The following is a 21087-nucleotide window of genomic DNA, read 5'->3' on the forward strand; positions in this document are numbered from 1 at the left end:
GTAATAGGCTGTGGAATACATCTCCTACACTATATACTTGGACCGTTCCCACAATAAGCAAGCTGGCAGGAAACGCCAGAAATTAAGAGACATATACACTGTTTCATGACCTTAATTCTTTTCAGCTGTAATTCCGCCAAATTAAACAGATGATCTAATACAGTAAAGAGCAGGCAGCAGCAAGATTAGTCGTTGTCTGGTGAGAAAGTCTCTTGATGGATTACATCAGTTTCGCTCCTTCATGCAATCCCTTAGTTAGCATGCCCAGTCCCTTTAAAAATGTACTCTCGAATGGGGTCAGCTGAGTGTAAGATAATATGCTGAAGTGGAATTAATGGAACATATAAGGAGTTTTCCTGGACAGATGGAGAACTCTGGAACTCCTGGAATTTGCAGCAGGTTATGATTGATTGTATACCTAGGGTCTGAATTGTAAAACAAGTAGGGTTAAATGGATGAATAACACCATTAAGCTTGAGCTGCAAAAAAAGAAACAACTGTGGAGGGAATTTAAAGAGAAACGTGACCTGCAGGCACACGAACGGTATAATGTGCAGGCCAGAAGGGTAACGAGTGTGGTAAGAAAATCAAAAGCAGATTATGAAAGGAAACTACTATGCAAACTAAAGTGAATCCCAAACAGTTCTTTCAATATGCTGCAAGTAAAAGAAAAACTGTACACGGCAGAATGATTTTAAGCAACGCCGATGGCAAGGAGGTCACTGAATCAGTCGATATAGTGGAATTACTGAGTGAGCATTTTATAAGTGTATATCATCCAGGTGGTGACATTGAAAGAATGAAGGAACCATTAGTTTATACGCGAATTGTTGTGAATGAAGTGGAGGTGAATAGTCTATTACAGAACCTTAATGTGAATACATCTGTCGGATTGGATGGTATACAGGCACTGGTCTTACGTGAAGCGGCTAAAGAATTATCAGTGCCCTTGACCACGTTGTTTAATCTGAGTCTCGGGTCTGGTTTAGTGCGGAAGGTGTGGAAAGGGGCGAAAATAGTTCCACTTCATAACGAAGGATCCAAGACTACCGTTGCAAATTACCGACCGATCAGCATATCAGGAATCGTTGTCAAGTTCTTGGAGAAAGTAGTCAAGGGAAAAATACAGGAATAGATTAATGAAAATGAGATACTGTATGGGGAACAGCATGGCTTTGTGAAGGGTAGATCATGCCTCAGTAACTTGCTCAAGTTTTATAACACAGTGACGGCTCAACTGGATAAGGGTAATGGGTTTACAGTGATACTGCTGGTCCTGGCTAAGGCCTTTGACAGGATACTACATGGAATTCTAATTCGTAAACAGCAATAGATGGAAATGGATAAAGGGTTCGTGAGATGGATTGGTGTGTGGTTGATGGAGAGATATCAGAGAGTAGTTTATTCAGGAGTAGAGTCCAAAAGACGGCGTGTGACTAGTGGTGTGCCACAGGGTTCTGTTCTTGAACCACTGCTGTTTAATTTGTTCATTAATGATACAGGGAAGGATCTAAGAGGAACGGTTCATTTGTTCACTGATGATGCAAAGTTGGGTAGGGAAATAGTGAATGCAGAAGATGTCAAAATCCTGGAGGATGATTAGAATAGATTGGAGGTCTGGGCTAAGGAGAATGGATGTCAATATAATGTGACAAAATGTAAGGTTATGCATTTTGGGGTGAAAAAATTAGCAGCAGTATACCACATTGGTGGAACTGTACTCCAGGATATTGATGAGGCTAGGGACTTGGGAGTGTTGGTGGATAGGGATATGAAGTTTAGGGGAAGATTGCAAAAGTGGCTAAATCAGCTCATCAAATCACTTGGTTGCTGAAGAATACTTTGACGAGCAGAGATAAGCAAGTTATTGTTCCTCTGTACCGAGTCTTGCTAAGACCACATCTCGACTACTGTGCCCAGATTTGGTCACCTAATTTTCTTCTTGATGGGGAAGAGGTTGAGAGGATCCAAAGGCGAGTGACCAAGATGATAATAGGTCTATGGAATGATCCTTATGAGAACAGATTGAAGATTTGTGGGTTTCAGAAATTGGTTGATAGGCAGAAAAGCGAAGATATGATTGAGACATTCAAATTTCTGATTTCTATAGAATTAATTCAGAGGATATTTTTGAGATTAGGACTGGTGGTGGAGGACTAGGGGAAATCTATGGAAGCTGGGAAAGTGTGTGGTTAGTAAGGGTGTTAGAGCTGAGTTCTTTACTTTTAGAGTGGTAAATGAGTGGAATAAGTTGCCAAAGTCTGTTGTGGGTACTATGACAGTGAATGAGTTCAAGGCAAGGTATGATAGATACTGTGAGAATGTCGAATAGTTGTGTGGATGACTCCTTGAAGTCGTCCGTAGTAGTAGTAGTAGTAATAATAATAATAATAATAATAATAATAATAATAATAATAATAATAATAATAATAATAATGAAGAGTTTCACTCTCTGCAGTATGTCTAATATGTCTGTGAAAGGGACTGTCTGCAACACATGTCGGTTTGAGGTGAGAAGAATTAAGTACTGGAAACCTAGCTTCGGGAATCGCGCATGGAATCAGCAACTTCAGACCTACAGTTTAGCACTTCAATGGTCTCTTACAAGGCGATAAGAAGGTTATTCACCACGTAAGGGAATTTCCTCTAACTAGGAAAGGTATGATTAATAGACAGTATGCTACTCCAGCAGGTACATAGTGTTGGGTTATTCTGTGTAAGTCATTTGGATTAACGAATTAAATCGATTCCTGTTATTTTACGCCTCTTCGACGCTCTCTTATTTTCTATAGTACGATATCCTTCTTCTTCTCGGAAAACATTATTTTCATGGACTGAGATGAATATAGAGCAAATACAATGCCCGGCTTAGTCCTATTTTTATCAGTAACTGCATTTATGGTTTAAAATACTGTTATTATTTTCTGTAGTTGATCAGCTTTGTGTGTAATCTCACCTGCTTCGTTTATTTATTCATTTATTACTTATGGGGAATATTTTTCGTTTTCCACAGCGCGTTTTGGGATTCGTTACTTAAATATACTCTTTGACCATGTGACAAAATACCGGCAAAGATACTTTTAGAACAAGGAATGTAGTGACGAATGAGGGTTTGTTTAATAGTTCTTAAAATAATTAGATTCATGGATAATTATTTGCTTTCAGAGAATACGTATTGATCGCTTAATTAGAATTTATCTCGGAGCGTGAATCTCTCAGTTATCTGTGCTACGAAATTTGTTGCTTGTGAAATATAAAACTGAATCGTGAGAATTATGACCATCGGAGCTATTATGCATAAGAAACGACACAGAAATTTGTCTGTTATGGATATATTTTATATTGTTGGGATAATAAGTTTATTTTTGTTATATTCTCCCGTGATTGCCACAAACCCAATTTTTGATCAGGCAGAAAGCGAACTTACTATTAGTGTCCGCCCCGGTGCTACTGAATGTTTCTATCAGAGAGCAAAACCTGGCGAAACACTGGAAATCGAATATCAGGCAAGTCAGAGTGTCCCTTGTAATTCATTGACAAACATTACAGCTTTCATGTAAATAGTTTTTAAGGAACTCTTCCATACATTGTAAACATGGTTGACATTTTACGGGATTTCTACATTTAAAAGCGTTCATCACATAAATCCGTAAAACATTTAAAAGGGAAATTTTCTAGAGTATTTAGGCACTTTTCAACTCTGGCTTTTCAATGCGCGTGGATGAATTCATACCGGAATAAATACTTCAAAGAGAGGCATGTGTTGTTTCAAAAGAAGGATGTTATTGTTTTATTAAGTGCTTTGTATATATGAATTAATAAGGGAATAAAAACGTCAAAGGGAGACATGCTATATTCTTTAATTCTGATAGTCAGATAGAACTAGCAAAGAAGAAATTCACTTGCTACCTTAGAGAAAGTTGGCAGCTCTTTGAAAAGACAAAGGTCATAAGAGAAGCTTATGAGATGCTTGTGATTAACCAGATCAGATACCTTAGCGATATTGAGATTAAGAGTAATTCCATGAACTTCCTAATGCTTCCATAAGCAAGTTTCACCTATTAATGGTGGAATCCATACTTTCCTTTATTTTTTAAGAAGTTTTCAATAGTCTAAAGTTGACTACTGATAGATTTCTTTATTACTTTAGAAAATACTGCATTGAGAATAATAGGACAATAATTGAATAGCAAGTGTTTATTTTCCCTGTGTAAGATTAGCTGAATATGAGCTAATTTCCAGTTTGTAGAATTAATGTTAGTGGAATAGGATAACTAAAAATGGCAACATTGGAATCAGGAAGGTGTAAACATTGTTTACACCTTCCTGATTGTGTAAAAATGGAAGTGAGACTGGATACAAAGTATTGGAATAGGAGGAGGACATTTACTGAGATCATCAAGAATAAGAGAAAGAAGCATGCATTTTCGATATTCAGTTTTCACTGGAAAATGATGCAGTCATCCAAGTGCAAAAGAGTAAATAACAAGGGTTGGAGTAGTTACTGACATTTAGGTGTGATACAGATCATCTGCTTTTGGTAATTTGGGAATAATTTTTGCCATTTTTATAAATATTTCATACTTTAGTCTAAAAAAATGAAAGAGAAGAAATCATTAAAAAAATTCCTGCTGCATTCTAATTATGCCAGACAACATTAAGGGTGTATGAATATGCTCAGTGGGAAAAGAAATCAACACTTGGTTATGAGTTGAATTGCCGAAAGGACAAAAAATATCCACAATATATTTATAGGCTGTTGTTGAGAAAGGAATCAAAAACAGTTGGAAGAGTGATAATTATTGTTTGGTATTCTGGTATCACTACTATTTGTGGAAAAAGGAAGCCATTAGAGTTATAAATAGCAGGGTGTTTGAGGAGGATGTTGAGAAACTTTGGGATAGAAAAAATTTACTACTACGGTAACATACGGTATTTCTTTTGGGGGGAAGGGAGGATGGATGTCAACCTCAATAGCTTTAATGCCTCTTGGTAGAGACATATCGAGGGTTACTAGCCTGTTAGCATAAAGTAGGTAGAGATTTTGTTTGCTGTAGATCAGTATTTCCCAACTTATTTTGGATCATGCCCTGCCTCAACGCCTCAAAGATTTTGATGTCCCCCCCTTGCCAAAAATGGTGAGTGTTTTGAGTATATCAGTGATGAGGTGACGAATGCAACATCATTTTCTAATTGCTCCCCAAAATATTCCAATTGCCCCGCTGTGGGACATATGCCCCACGTTGAGAAACACTGCTGTAGATGAACCAGACGTCAGCAGAGTTCATCATATAACCAGATTGTAGTAACCTGAAAATCGGTATTTTTTTTTTCAAGGTGGTCACCAACAGTCATGCATTTTTATGTATCACCAACAGTCATACATAAAAGAAATAATAAATAAATAATATTGATGATGTTGAATGCCAGGAATAATCAGTTAACTGATACAAGTGTGAAAATTGGGAACCTTGTGGAATAATTTAATTATATAGGAGTAATGATTACTAGCATACCAAATGAATATGTGTAATTACAGAATCGAATAAAGAGAGGTAATCAAGCTTTGTATTCTATTCTATCTCTCATGTATACTCGTTTAGAGGATATTCATTGGAAGACTGAAGTAAAAATATATAAATCAATAATCCATCTGGTTGTTTACTTATGTATGAATATAAAACCTGGATATGTACAGCAAGGATGAACTTTAGAAAGGAATATCCTTAGAAAAATATTTGGCCGAGTAAATGATGGTCTCTGAGGATAAGGTGTAACTACAAGTTATATTAATTTTATAAAGAACCCACAATATCTAGTATAATCAAGTTTGGAAAGTTGCAGTGAGTGGAACATGTTTGTATGGAAATGACAGTATTCTTAAGAAGACAGTAACTAATAAAATTCATGGTAAAAGACAAAAAGGAAAATCTAGAACAAGATCATTTTAATAAATCGATCAACCTTTGCCGGCAAAGGTTGGTCGATTGGTAGAGCCTCTGCTGCTAATGGCTCAGTTAATTAAGTTTGAGCGCAGTTAGTAGTTGGAAGGGGACCAATCGTTCGATGCTATTGGCACACTTTCCCTCGATGAGTCTTTGGACTCCCTGGGGATGTCTAATAATAATAATAATAATAATAAATCTGAAAAAAAAATGGTAAGTTGACAAAGGGAAAGCTGTTGAGACATAACACTAGCAATACATAGCCTGTACCTAAGTTAGTGCAGGTAACTTAGGTAGTGCAAGACCAAGGCAACTCGTGGTAAAGGTGGAGCAAGCTCTGATCACTAATCTTAATATTTACCCTTAATGCCAAAACACATCTCCAAGAAAGGGGATGTATGATGTTTTGTATTAAAGGCAAGGGGCCACTACCCAGACCGGTTTCGACCTTTATTGAGGTCGAATGGGAGTTCATGCCTTTCATCACTGGCCTCTTTAGATTTAAAAAAAGTTGTGCTGAGAGTCAGCTTGATAGTGAGAGAGGAGGAGAAAAGATAGAGTGGATAGTAGTAGATAGTTAAAAGAGGCCTCAGTCGATCTACTTGGCCTGACTTAAATGTCAGCACCAAGCAGATCTCCGACATTATCTCCCTCCATCCGTTCTTTTCAGCTTTCCCCGGTCAGTCACCTCTTCAGGTGTCTGCCCGAGGAAAGTGGGGAAAAACAAATGAAAGAAGTACCACATGAAAAAGAGGAACTAGTAAATAACATTAAAAATTACATATAACAATTTGTAAGAAACTAGGTAAATTCTGAAATTTCAACCTGAATGACCAGTTTAATACTGAGAAGAGCGGGGGCAGAGCCTGGCCTGGGTGATGCAGCCCACAAGGAGCTGCACCGGCTCAATGTAAGCCTTCGCAGCCCAGGTTCTCAGGATACCCCCTCCTGTGTGGAATAGACAGACCTTTTTTACAACAAAAATTCTAATCTGAAAGAGGACAAAAAGAAGAAAAAACAAACCAGAATTTTTTTTTTTTTTTTTTTTTTCCTTCCTCTCTGGCAGATCGATACTAGGAGTCGACTGACTTGTTAGGCGAGGTTTAAATCCTTCTGCTGTCTATTGTTGTGGGTTTTAATGATGAGATCTGCTAATTTGTCTCCACGGACGTGGTTTAGCATGTAGAGGCCTCTGTGCAGTGCTAGTCCCACGTCGTCCTCTGCATCGATAAGACCAATGATCTTTTCAGGAGTGATTTCATCTATATTATCGACAAACACGTCGTTCCATTCTGCACTGACGACTCTTGGCCCGTTTTGTCCTGTGAGTATCAGTTGAATGTCTCCGAATGTTTCTATTGCTTTTCGTAGTCTCGCCTCCTCCTCGGGGAAATCTTTTAAGAGATGCAATATAGGTGCATTGGCCTTTGCATGAGGGAACTTTGTGGGTTCTGAAGTTGACTTTATATTTCCAAAATGTGCTGGACTTCCTTGTTTCGATTTTTTAATATTTACTTCTTCAGGGCTGGCTGGCCTCTTTTGTGTGGTTTCTGCATTGTTGATTTCCATATCTACTGCCTCCGTGTCCTCGTCTATTATTGTGACTGCAGTGATAGTTCCGTTTTGTTGGTACTGCTGGTTATTTTCGGTTGCTACGTCTGTAGTGGCGGTTTGATCGGTGGCCAGTTCCTGCTGCCCTACATCTCTCCTGGTTGCAGGCTTCTCCACTGGTGTACTTGGCAGTGTTTTGGAGGTGGCGGCATGATTCTTTGTTGTTCCCTCATGCGCGGCCTTCAGGGTGGGGAAATCATTCGGTTCTGCGCCAATAACATTTTGGGCTGTTGTTTCCGTGTTGGGCGTAATAGTGCCTCCCAATTTTTCGGCCAGATTTCTGTCCGGACAGGTGTCTATTTTATGGCCATTAATGCCGCATTTTAGGCATGCCGATTGGCACTGTGCTAGTGTATGACCTGCTGTTAGGCAGTTCTTACACTTTAACTTCGGGCACTGGGCCCCGAGATGAGTCAGGGCTCCATATTTAAAACATTGCCTCTTTACTCCTGGGTAACTCACCATTACCCTGGCCGATCTGATCATTACAAAATTCGGAACTTCTGTTTTCATCGTTAACGAGAACGTGACTTCCCCCGACATCCATTCAGGGTAGTCAGTGTCTTTGCCTACTTGGACATCTCGTACGGTTCCTCATTTCGAAAAGACTTGATTAATTATGTCGTTGCCTCCTTCTAGGTATTCCAGAGGGAATCGCTCTATTTTCATCTTTTTAGAGATGCTACCAACGACAAAAGGATGACAAAGTTTCCCTTCACACTCAACCCCTTTGAGTAGTTTCTCCCTTGTTGTTGTATTTTTACAAACTACTTGATATCTGCCACCCCCATAGGGGGGTAAAGCCAGAAATATTATCTGCCCCTACGCAGTCAATTAGCGCTTTCGCAAACGTCCTCTTGTGTACACTTGCGTCGATTTCGAACCCGAGGGTTCTTACTCTCGGTAGAGCCGAAGACATACTTCAAAAAAAAAAAGGTAAGAGTAGACCCTTGTGCGATCCAAGTCCAAAAAAGACAGACCTGTAGAAAAGGCCAAGCTTTCCCTGTTTGCAGATAAGAAAAACCTGTTAAACTTAGGTACAGGGGGAACACAAAGAACCAAAGAAGAAAAAAAAAAGACAAAGGGTTCTTACCAAGGCAGCAGGACTGTAATAGGAGCTCTCTCTCGGGGTCTGGAAACTGGAATCCAAGGCCGGGATACTTTCACTGCAGAGCTGGAACATGGAGCTTTCTCTCGGGGCTGCTAAATCTGGGATCTGGGAGTTGTCTCATCAGTGGGAGCCAGGCTAGAAATACCAAGATTTAGTAATGCAGAGCTTGTAAGTATTTTACCAAAACAAGTTACCATAAAGTGTTATAACCTTATTAAATAAAAATCTCAGGAGGAGATATAGATGCAGAAAGTATTTTTAACTTGGGTATAGTTATGTTAAAGATACCAAGCAATTTTAAACCTGGTTTTACTCCATTTTTTCCAAGTAAGCAAACAGACAAAATGTCAAGTTTGCGCCTGCAATTTATGCAAGACTAGCTGATCCCACAGGTAGTGCAAGACCAAGGCAACTCGCTTACTTGGAAAAAAATGGAGTAAAACCAAGTTTAAAATTGCTTGGTATCTTTAACATAACTATACCCAAGTTAAAAATACTTTCTACATCTATATCTCCTCCTGAGATTTTTATTTAATAAGGTTATAACACCTTATGGTAAGTAACTTGTTTTGGTAAAATATAAGCTCTGCATTACTAAATCTTGGTATTTCTAGCCTGGCTCCCACTGATGAGACCTCAATAAAGGTCGAAACCGGTCTGGGTAGTGGCCCCTTGCCTTTAATACAAAACATCATACATCCCCTTTCTTGGAGATGTGTTTTGGCATTAAGGGTAAATATTAAGATTAGTGATCAGAGCTTGCTCCACCTTTACCACGAGTTGCCTTGGTCTTGAACTACCTGTGGGATCAGCTAGTCTTGCATAAATTGCAGGTGCAAACTTGACATTTTGTCTGTTTGCTTACTTGGAAAAAATGGAGTAAAACCAGGTTTAAAATTGCTTGGTATCTTTAACATAACTTTTTGTATACATTTTTGATTGACAGTCAACAATCGTGGCATCCATCATGCATATAGCTTTTTCATGTGCAATTTTTTGTGCAGGATATTATACACCTGTTCAGTTGAGATGCCTACAATCTCGGCAATCTCACTCACTTTCACTCCGCTGTATTTCATAACGATACCATGGATTTTGTCAGTCATTTCCTTTGGAGTGTGCTTGATCTTTGATGGACTTACAATCGTGTTTAAACTCATTTATCCCAAAATAATGCTGGTGCAAAGTCACTATGAACTGCATATAACTGGGCTTTGATCTGCACAGCTGTCCACTTCTTCAAATAATAGTGTTTTATCACTGCATGAAACTCTTTCTCCATTTTTATGAAAAGTGCAATGGTCATTTTAAATGTTTGCCAAACAAAACTACACTTCTCACATGGCTAAAATTTTGCCAAGGGGTCATTAAAAAGATGATACGTGCCAACACTGGTATGAATGAATTGTGTCAGCATCTATTGGAATTTTACCAAACTTTTCAAACAAACCCTCGTAGTGATAAAACTCTCTCATATTTCTCCCTTCCTCTGAAGCTAAGTGCATTTCATAGTTTGATTTTACTTTGTTTATCGTGACTTTCCCGCTACATTTTTTTTTGCTATGCTTGCACCTATCATCACCTTTTGATATTGCATTTGTGTTTTCTTTTTATGTAGCTCTTTCTTCGAAATCGTATTCATTCATTTAACTTATGTAATTTACTCTCCTGACCCTAAGAATGCAGTTCGTTATAAATTTTTCAGACATTTGCTGGTTCCTCTGCTATGCAGTTTTTCAAAGCACAGCTTCAAGCTGCCTTTTCAGTGTAGATGAAGATCTTTGGTTGGAAAGACCTGGGTTAAAATCCCATCCTGGAGCAAAGAACCTTTATTAGAACTTTACATCTGAAGGTGAGTTTGCTGGTCTCATACACAGGTGGTAGGATTTTTCCTCCCAGAAACTTTGTTTTTTTGTCTTGCAAACCAGCCAGTAGAACATACAATTTACAGGCAAAAATACGTTACAGACAATAGTAATGTAATATATATCGGTGCATGAATATCCCAGCCATGTGTCATCATCATCTTCTAATAAATAACTTGCCTTATTATCTCTCTCTCTCTCTCACACACACACATACACATTTTTTTTTTTTAAACACAATATGCCATGTACCAAGTTAAAACTGCATAATCACTCTTTCCACCTGGAAGTGAAACAACTATCTTTTATGTAATTCTACTCTCTACTATACTCTATATCCCAATAGTTGAAAGTATCCATAATGATAGTCAGTCCTACTTATATTCAATTCAATTTCTGTTATTCTGTTGACCTCTGTTTCACACCATACAGCTTCAAACCCATTTCCAGAGTTACTCATACTTCTTTCCACCGTCATCATCATCATTTGAGATTTCTACTCTGTATAGATTTAATGACTCTGCAGTTATCAACAATGCTCCCCTATCCTTTCCATTCCTGCTGTCCTCCCTGAATGCACAGTGTCTATCACATTCTATTCCTGTCAGGATATCCACTCTAGCCCAATTTTCAATTAGGCAATTTCATTCTGTATCATTCGCTGATGCTAAAAATTCATTATCTTCATTCCTGATACTTATGGTATTAATAAAAATGTATGATAACCAGCAACCAGACTGATGCATATTTAAACAACCTTTAAAACCTGATTGGTTCAAATAAGCATCCTAAAGTTGATTCTTCAACAAAATTCCTTCCTCCATTTTCTCTTTGGTCAACCATATCGTAGTAATGCCAGTAAGACTTGTGGTCTATGTCATTTACCTATGTTAAAATTTCATTGCTGTTTATTCCTACACTTCTAGTATTAGATTGATTCATGTTCAGCTGACCTTTAAAACTTGACTCGTTCAAATAAGCAGCCTACATTAATTCATTAGCTTTCCATATCCCACTGTCACAATCATTGATTTTCTTGTCTGACTAAACTAGTCCCATCATTCTTAGGATCGTCCGTTTCATACTTTGTTACTCTGCGACATCAATCTCAGTCACTCACCTTACTCATGTTTGCTCAAGCAGGCCAGCCTCTGTATACCTCTATATATGTAGTATGTCTAACTACTTATATTCCCCTCTTTCACTAAACAACAGTTTCTCTAAACAAGATCCATTTAAGTGTCATTTATCATATAAGCACAAATCCATTCTTTCATCAGAAACACTGAAAACATCAGTATACCATATGTTATTTCTTCTGCATATATTTAATCATTAGCAGTTACAACTCTCCATCTCAGCTCATTCATGTCACATCTTGCCAACAGGCTTAAAATCTTGACTCCTTCCCCCTCTCATTCACCAGTTCTTTAATTTCTTATGCTATATTTATATGTTGCAACTAATGCTATCGTATCTTCCACTTTTTTATGTTGCTGAGAACTCACAAAATGCTGTTTGCGAACCTATAGTACATTTGAGTGGGCTAAGGAATTTTTTTCTCTATTTCTTTATCAAGTTTATATTTTTTTGCAGTTTTAAAATTTATTTTTTACATAGTCCAGAAACCCTGCTCTGGAGACCAAACATGGAACTTTTTCAAACTACTTCAGGCCTCTAATAAACAGGGCAGAGCTTTCTTGCTGGGTGATGAAATTCATCTCCCACTTAAAAATAATCACAAACATCCATGCTCATGTGGGATTTGAACCTGCAGCCTGTTATTTGGAGAACAGGTATGCTAAACGTTAGGCCAACCAAGTTGGCAAGTTCCACTTGTTCCACCTGCTTGCTTATAGCCTCTCTAACATCACAAATCTTTGCTCCTGGAAAATATACTTTCATTATTTGCTCATACACCTCTAATTGTAGAATCTCCATACATCACTATACCCTTTTTCGCCTTTTTCTGTTTTTTTGGACCTTCCTTTTTCTTCTCTCATATTTCATCCTTTTTACTTAAATTATTTTTTTCCGATCCCTTTCGTTTTTGTTCTTGCTATTAAGTAGTCATCTATGCTGTGTAATTTCTGTCATCCTGTTTTTTCCTTCTGGAATTTCTATATTATCTAATTCATCTCTCCCACACTTCTATCACTGCCATGCACTCTGTCACTTCCACTTCATTCTTTCTTTCTTTTATACTTCACTAATCGTGTTCATCTCCATCAGGTCCTTCTTTAGGCACTGAAGACCTCGTGTTCTGTCTGTCTGATAATCTAGAGTTTTGACAAAATCTCATTATCCTCTCTTTTCTCCCATAAACTATATGAATTGCTAACAGCTATATTTCATACATGAAATCACACAAAACTACTCATGTTGAAGTTAAAGGGCTACTCATTTTCACTACATATATGAATAACTCAACAGTTTATATATGAAAATATACTCAGCCATATTTGCATTTAATTAAACTTAAAATAAATCTAATTAAATGAAGCTTAATCTTAATCAGTGTTTAAATATTAAATATCACCATGAAATATTAAGCAGTGTTAATATTTCCTCTGTCATTTCCATCATCTATTCATAGTCAGCTAGCATTTACTTTACTACATGAAAGCAAAGCTTGTATTTAGCCCATAAAAAGAAAAAAAAAAGGTAGTTACATCATCTATATCATGATGCATAACATGGAAAAGTTTTGCATCATGATATAGATGATGTATCTTTGACATTTCTAGGTAGGCTCTAACATTGAGGCCTGCTCATTTAAACAGCCACCCTATCTTTTAACCAGTATGATTTGGGTGGGCAAATTTTTTTTTTTTCTCTGCCATTCACTTTTTATCTACCCTTTGTTGATCCTCTTCTTCCAATGCATAAGTGATTCCCATTTGTGTCAGATCCTATCCATAGTTTTGACAACCAAAACATGAATTAAATTGCTATACCAAAACAATCATGTTTGACTTGCATGAAAAATCTCAATTCACTTCCCCTTAACTTTAATAATACCTGGATCCTAAGACTAACAGATTGCTTCTTTCAGGGTGATTTTAACTTTCTTGCACAAATGCATTATATATATAGCCTTTCAGCCTCCTTGTATTCTTTCCTGCCTCAAGGTGTAACTTTTACAGCTATTACTAACTCTGTATACAAATTTCAAATCTGCTCAACCATAGAATATTGCTGTCTGATTTGCAGGGCAAATTAGAGTGCACTATTCTATGCTGAAGAAGAGAGCAGTTTGTTTAATCAGTAATCCTCTCCTTTCTCTTGTGCACACAAGCTCACTCTTTGTTTTCTACATGTACTTTTATGGATGCTTTTCTGCTAAATTATTATTATTATTTTACACCTCCAGGGAGTTCAAGACTCATTGAGGGAGGGCACCTACTCTACAACTCTCCATCTTCACCACAACCACCAACTGCATCATCTACACCAGCGTTTCCCAAACTTTTCCTACAACGAAACACTTCACAAATCCTGATATTTTCATGGAACACCTTGGTTATTTATAATGTATTAATTAATTGTTAATTTAGCTGGTTTTTTATTATTAATTAATAAATGATTAATTAATAATTAATTAAACATAAACATCATTAAATTGATTTGTGCTGATTTTCATTGACATATCCCATTCTGATCACCAAAAATTTATATAAGTACAGTGATATCTCACTAATCCAAACCTCTTTAGTCTGAACCCTCCAGTAATCCGAACTGCGGATTGAAAGAAAAAAATTTTTATTTATCACACATTATTATTTTGTGTACTATTTTTTTTTAATAATTATTATTTTAACTATTATTATTTATTTTATTATTATTACAGTATAGTATAACTACGGTGATACACAAAAAGAGGAAATTCAAAACGTGCATAATTTGGTTAAAAATATAAATCCAGATATTGAAATTTCTCAAACAGATATTATGGAATGGATTAAAGGTAGAACTGAAAGTGAAATCGAAATGAAATCAGATGCTGAAATTATAAATATCACGTTACAGAATGAATTAGATGACGATAAAGAACTTGAAGAAAAAAAAGGAAAACGTGAAGGGCAGCTGACAGTTTTAATATGTGTATAGAATGGGCTAAGCATAATGATACGCCATTCCACAAAATTTTATTGCTAATGCAGCTCCGAGAAAAGGATTCGAAAAAAGTTTAGCTTCCAAGAAGCCAAAGAAAATCGGTGACTTTTTTTACAAAGAAATCAAAAAACTTTTTTTGTGTTATTTTGTGAAACTTTTTTTTGTGTTGTGTACCAGAAAGTGATATTTTTACGCAAATTAATTTATGTACTGAACTATGCAATTTTATTAAATCAGAATCCTCAACAATACATTAGATACATACAAACTAAATGTTTTACTAAAATAAACTTGTGTGCTATATTAATTTTTATTTTTTACATTACAATACAGTAGCTTTTTTTCCTACCAGTTACTTCATTTATTTACAGAATTAAATTGATGTACCATTAGAATCTGATTATATTTGTCGTAAACGCTAGTTATTGTTGTCTCTTGGGGGAAAACTCGTTAATTCGAACTTTTCGCTAATCCGAATGAGCACGGTTTTTATTAGTTTGGATTAGCGAGATACCACTGTACTTACGAGTGAATGCATACTTTTTCTCCTGTTTGCTGGTAGTTTTCCCCCTCCTTTTCTGGATGACTTATTATCTGTTGCATCACAAACATCTTCAATAAGAGGTTTTTTAATACCAAAATTAAACAAAGTCCCTTGTCTCTTATTCATATTAAAATTTTAAACCTGCAGGCCTATTACTTTTAAAAAATCACGGCACTACGGTTTTGAAACTTTTACTCTACAATACGAACTTGCGAAGAAAGTATTCAGTATTACTAGATTTGAAAACCGGTTACAGACTATCTTGATCTTCAGTTTTAGTGGAAAAATTTTCTTTATGCTTCCTTGCTGATTGGTCACTAACATTTGCAACACGGATCTTATTTCATTCAGTTTTGAGAACAGAGGATACGCTGCCCATTGTTGTATTTGGCTTGCTGGCAATTTTTATGATCATTCGTAAACAGCGGTATTCTCTTTCCCGATTGTTGAAAGATTTCGATGTGTGAAAATTAACGATAATTCATGAATATTTCCACGTTTAAAAATATGTTGCTTGGTCACTGACATTTCCTTCAGTTTTGAGAACAGAGGATACGCTGCCCATTGTTATAATCCGCTTGCAGGCAATTTTTATGACTGGTCATAAACAGTGGTATTCCATTTCCCAAATGTTGAAAGATTTCGATGTGTGAAAATTAACGATAATTCATGAATACTTCCACATTTAAAAATACACGGCTTGGTCACTAACACATGTTATTAGGCATTCTGGGTCTAAGCTTTTCGACATATTCACGAATATTATTCTCCTCAGAATATTTCCACTATAAAATATTTATTCATAAAATATGCTTAGAAAACTAAAATGACAAATTCCAGGAGAACTTCTTGCAGAACACTTATTCACCTTCCGTGAAACACAGTTTGGGAAACCCTGATCTACACCAACACTATCTACTATCCACCACCACTAGTATTTTCCTAGACGATCACAAACATCCATGCCCATGGTGGGATTTGAACCTGCAGTCTTTTAACTGGAGAGCAGATATGCTAACCACTCGGCCAACCAGGCTGATAAGCACTGGCACTCATCATTCCTCCATTTCTTTCTTCTTGAGTATTCTGCAATTGAGCAGGTTCTTTTAGTAGTAGAAACTTTCCTTCTACTCTCTTCTGTTCTGAGCCTTCTCTTTCAAGGTGGTGTACATTCAGCATCATTCAGCATATCATCTAGCATTGTTTTCCTTACTCTTCCTCTGTGTCTTTTTCTGCTATTTTTCCTTCGATTGCATCTCTGATGATTCCATTCCCTCTCAGAATATGTCCAATCCAGTTTCCCTTGCTTCTTTTCATCCTCCTTAACAGACTTCTTTCTTCCTCTACTCTTTTAAAGACCTGTTCATTAGTTATTTTATCTGTCCATTTGATTTTTTCCATCCTTCTCCAAATCCACATCTCAAAGCTTTCCAAAATCTTAATTTCTTCTTTCTTCAATGTCCAAGTTTCAGCTGCATAGAGGGCAACACTCCACACATAACATTTTATTAGAGGTTTCTATTCATTTTACATCTGAATAAATTCCATTTTCTATTAAAGGCATCTCTTCCCATCACTATTCTTGCTTTTATGTCACTTTTACATCTTCTGTCACCGCTAATAACACTTCCTAGATATTTATATGTCTTTACTTGATTCAATTTTTCCCCATTTATTCTGATATCCATATTTGCTTCTTTCCTTGCTATTTTCATTACCTTTTCATTCCACAATTGATACAGGATTTCAGTAATCTGTTCAACAGATGTTGTAGTCCTGTTTCAGTATTTGACAGTAATGCCTTCTTCTTGTCATCTGCGTATCTTATTGCAAATATCCAATCTTTATTCCTTCTTCCGAATTCTCCAGTGCTTCTTTTAACATTGCTTCGAAATACATGTTAAACAAAATTGGTGACAGAGAACAGCCTTGTCTTACTCCTCTCCAGTGATACCTGGTTCTGTTGTACCATATGTCTATCATAATGGCAGTTTGTCCCATTTATAGTGAAATAATTAACCTTCTGTCTTTCCAATCTATACCAGTCTTTTCCATTACTTCCACCATCTTATTCCATTTTACAAAGTCACAAGTTTTTTTCAAAATCTATATAACAGATATTCACTTCCAGACTTCTTTCACGTACTATTCTTAACAGTCCAGTTGCATCTCTTGTTCCTCCTACCCTTCTTGAAACCAAACTGATCTTCTCCAAGAAATTCTTCCACTTTAGATGCAATTCTTCATGTTAAGATTCTCATAAGTATTTTTGATGTATGGGAAATGAGGCTTATTGTTCTAAAATCCTTGCAGTTCATTGCATTACTTTTCTTTGGTATAGGTATAAATATTAAGATCATAAAATCTTTTGGTAGTTCTCCTTTGTTATAAATTAAATTTATTATTTTGGTTATTTCTTCAGTTCCTTTCTTCTGAAGTTGTTTCAGGAATTCTGCAGGTATTTCATCTATTCTTTCTGCCTTTCCACATTTTAGTTCTTTAATGGCCATTTCTACTTCTGTCTTCAAAATCTCTGGGCCTAGATCATCTTCATTTACCTTCTTTATATCTTCTAATGGCAACTTATTTGGTCTATTTTCTTTGTCATATAGATCTTCAATGTATTCTTTCCATCTCATTAGGATTTTATCTTCTTCAGTTATGAATTCTCCATTCTTATTTTCTATGTGTCTAGCTTGAATTCCATTTCTCTTGTGATTCATGCTTCTTGTTTTTTCATATAAAAGATCATATCTTCCCACTCTCTCATAATTTTCCATTTCTTCACATTGTTTTTTAAGCCGATCCTCTCTACTTCTTTCTGCTTCCCTTCTCAATTTGTCATTCAGAGTTCTATATTGTATTTTCCCTTCTGGGGTGTCTTTATTTTTCCATTTTCTTCTTTCTTCCATTAGAGAAATCATCTCATTAATTATCCAAGGTTTTTTTATTTCTTTTAGCTCTTACATATCCAATTTCTTTTTCGGCAATCTTCTTTATTTTCTCTTTAACTTGTTCCCATTTCTTTTCTGGATCTTCAGTTTTGACAAAACTTGTTTCCTCTAATTTTTTCTCCAATCTATTTCCAAATTCCTTGGTATTTTTTAATTTCTCTAACTTCCATTTTTTCCTTTTCATACCTTTTATTTTCTTTAGTTTCACATTTATTTCTATGAATAGTAGGTTGTGGTCAGAGTAAATATCAGCTCCAGGATATGTGCATGCATTTTTTATACTATTCTTGTATCTTTGCTTTACTATAATGTAATCAATTTGAAAACTTTTCTGTATCTCCTGGTTTTTTCCATGTGTATAGTCTTCTCTTAGATTTTTTAAACCAAGTATTCGTAATTATTAGTTTATTTTCTTTACAGAATTTCCTTCTAAGGCTATAAAAATATAAGCAGTAGCTGGTCAACATCCAATCCAACTAAAGATTCACTGAACTAGTTATCTTCTTCATTTCCCCAAAGACTAACATTTCCCAAAGAGAAAAAACTTGGTTATTCAATATACAGAAAGGCTATGTACACCACCATCACCCTATGCAGAAAATAGGAATAATTAAAATACTGAGAGAGAGAAAGAGAGAGAGCATACATCTCTAGCCACATAGAGAAGAGAAATCCAGTGCCATAACCTATCTCTAAATGGATATAGGTACAAGGCACTCAAAGAGCTTGCAAAATCCTTCTCACTCAGACAATAACAAATAAGCTAGAATATAAAGGCACAGTAACTCATATATCCAACATGTAATGGACAAAATTTTGAAAATACTTTGACAACTTGACATAAAAGTAGCTTTTATCTGACTTTGCTGTATAATCTATAGCTGCTTTGTCAGAAAATTCAAGGAAGGCTTCAGAAAATGCTGGCACATCTACCTAATGGCTCCCTAGAGGTGTCACATAATAATAATGTAAGAACTATAGTGTCATCTAAGAACATGAAACAAGAATAAGAATTTCAATTCCATTTAGTACATGTTTTATCACATGTCCGTTTGTGAAACCAGTATTCAGCTGCTGATTCCATTCCAGCTTTGATATATTAGAGGTCTCTTATTTAATTGATATCTAACAAACTCTCCTGAAGAGGTGTACAAAAACATGTATGAAACTTTTGGAAAAGGGAAAACCAAATATTTTGACATCTCAATAAAATGTTTATTAATTATGCTTTTATAAATTATGCCCTCCTTTTGTGATCTTCATGAGGCATTCCCTCCTCCAAGTGAAGTGGCTCAACAGTTAAGAACTATTCTAGTGGAAACACTAGAGTAGTGTTTCCACTAGACGGGAATCGAACCCAGGACACTCCTTCCCCAAGCATATGGTTGCGAAGTGTAAAGCCACCAGACTAACCATGCAGACACTTCAGTAATTAAAACTGATGAATGTATGGGGGAGGGGGTCTGAAAGGTTCTGATAAACACCTAGGATAAAAATGATATTAAAGCAACTGATATAACCACAAAGAAAGAACATATCTTAAAATCCTTTATCCCCCATGCTTCATGAAATTGTAATAATTTGTTGTTTTTCTTTAGGATATATAAGACATAAAATTAATTAATTTTTGTTCTAGGTGTTTATCAGAACTTTCCAGATCCTCCCTTACGTGTGTGTGGTTTTCAGACAGAAACATGGTCACACATATATACTGCTTTACTGCTTAAATGGTTAATAATAAATCATAATGTCAAAAAAAAGTATAATGAAGAGAATAAAGGTTAAATTCTTTTTATTGATAATAAGATCTTATTTATATTAATTTGAGATAATTCATGGAATATATAAGCTGTATATTTATTATGTAAATTAATGTTACAGGTAGTCGATGCAAGTTTTGGGGATGTAGAAATTAATCAAGAATTAGAGATAAATTTTCACTTTTATTCACCTAAAGGTAGAGAACTGATTACGAACTACAGACAGGCAGATGCTATGCACAAGTATGTTCAAAATAATTAATTTTGAACTAAACATTTAGTATTTTAATTTTATGTTTATTATCTTGCTAGTAAACAATAATTAGTATAACAATATATAACATAGTATAACGATTTATTTAGTGACATGAAATATTTAAATTTAAAGATAACTTGAATTATTATTGAATCGCACTAACAAGCATTGGGTTATGACCATCCTCATATACAAAGTGTTTTGTGATGTAACTGACAAATTTCAGCAGTGTGTTCTCAAGGTTATTTTAATTAGAAAACTTCACATACACTGTCAATTCAATTATTATTATTGTCATTGACTGGAATAGTAACGAGGTGGCACTGTTGTAGCATTATGTTCATTCTGCTTGTGTAATTTTGTTGTTCATACACAGTATTTTGAACGTTTTCAAGTGATAGGAATGGATGTGCCACTGAAGTGGAACATCAGCAACAGTACCCATACCATGTGATTCCTCATCACTCAGTGTTTGCAAGTTGGATTATAGGATGTTGTTGGATTGTAGCTTCTGCTCAATCAAGTTTTATCGTCTTATAGTTCTCTCTCGTTAGTATTTAACTAGTTGTAGGCTGATATATCATCCGAACATAAAGAAAATTTGTATTATACTGCACCACTCTATGTTCTGAATTGCATGAACAACTTTGATAAATCAACCTTCAACTGTACCAGGTTATTATAAAGCTGATTTTTGGCTGAGGTTCTCGCTATTAAGCAAAGCTCCCACGTTTGGTTCGAAATGTTTAATGAGCGGTTCAGTGAAAGAAAATCAGACAAATTCTAGATTGATCTTAGATAAAAAAAAAAAAAAAACATTTAATGCAGTGTCACATATAATTACTTCATAACACAATCTTCCAACATGGACATTACAAATTAAACGAATATAAAACTCTCATTAAGATACTAGTACACTACTCAG

At 35.8% G+C, this 21087-nt stretch overlaps 1 protein-coding gene across 2 annotated transcripts in view; it reads left to right on the plus strand.

The window, feature by feature from the left end:
- The first annotated feature begins 3090 nt into the window (after positions 1-3090).
- The window catches only part of LOC150108758 (transmembrane emp24 domain-containing protein 5-like), a 65261-nt gene continuing 47264 nt past the window's right edge, over positions 3091-21087 (plus strand). For both annotated transcript variants that reach the window (XM_090416215.1, XM_090416216.1), the window contains exons 1-2: positions 3091-3510; positions 20032-20149. In XM_090416215.1, coding sequence (XP_090272341.1) covers positions 3276-3510; positions 20032-20149 — 353 coding nt within the window. In that variant the 5' untranslated portion in view covers positions 3091-3275. The remainder of the gene's footprint in view (positions 3511-20031; positions 20150-21087) is intronic.

Source organism: Typopeltis vanoorti, chromosome 3 (assembly GCF_054136105.1).
Source record: "Typopeltis vanoorti isolate ZY-2024b chromosome 3, IOZ_Tvanoo_1.0, whole genome shotgun sequence".
NCBI classification, from domain to species: Eukaryota; Metazoa; Arthropoda; class Arachnida; order Uropygi; family Thelyphonidae; genus Typopeltis; species Typopeltis vanoorti.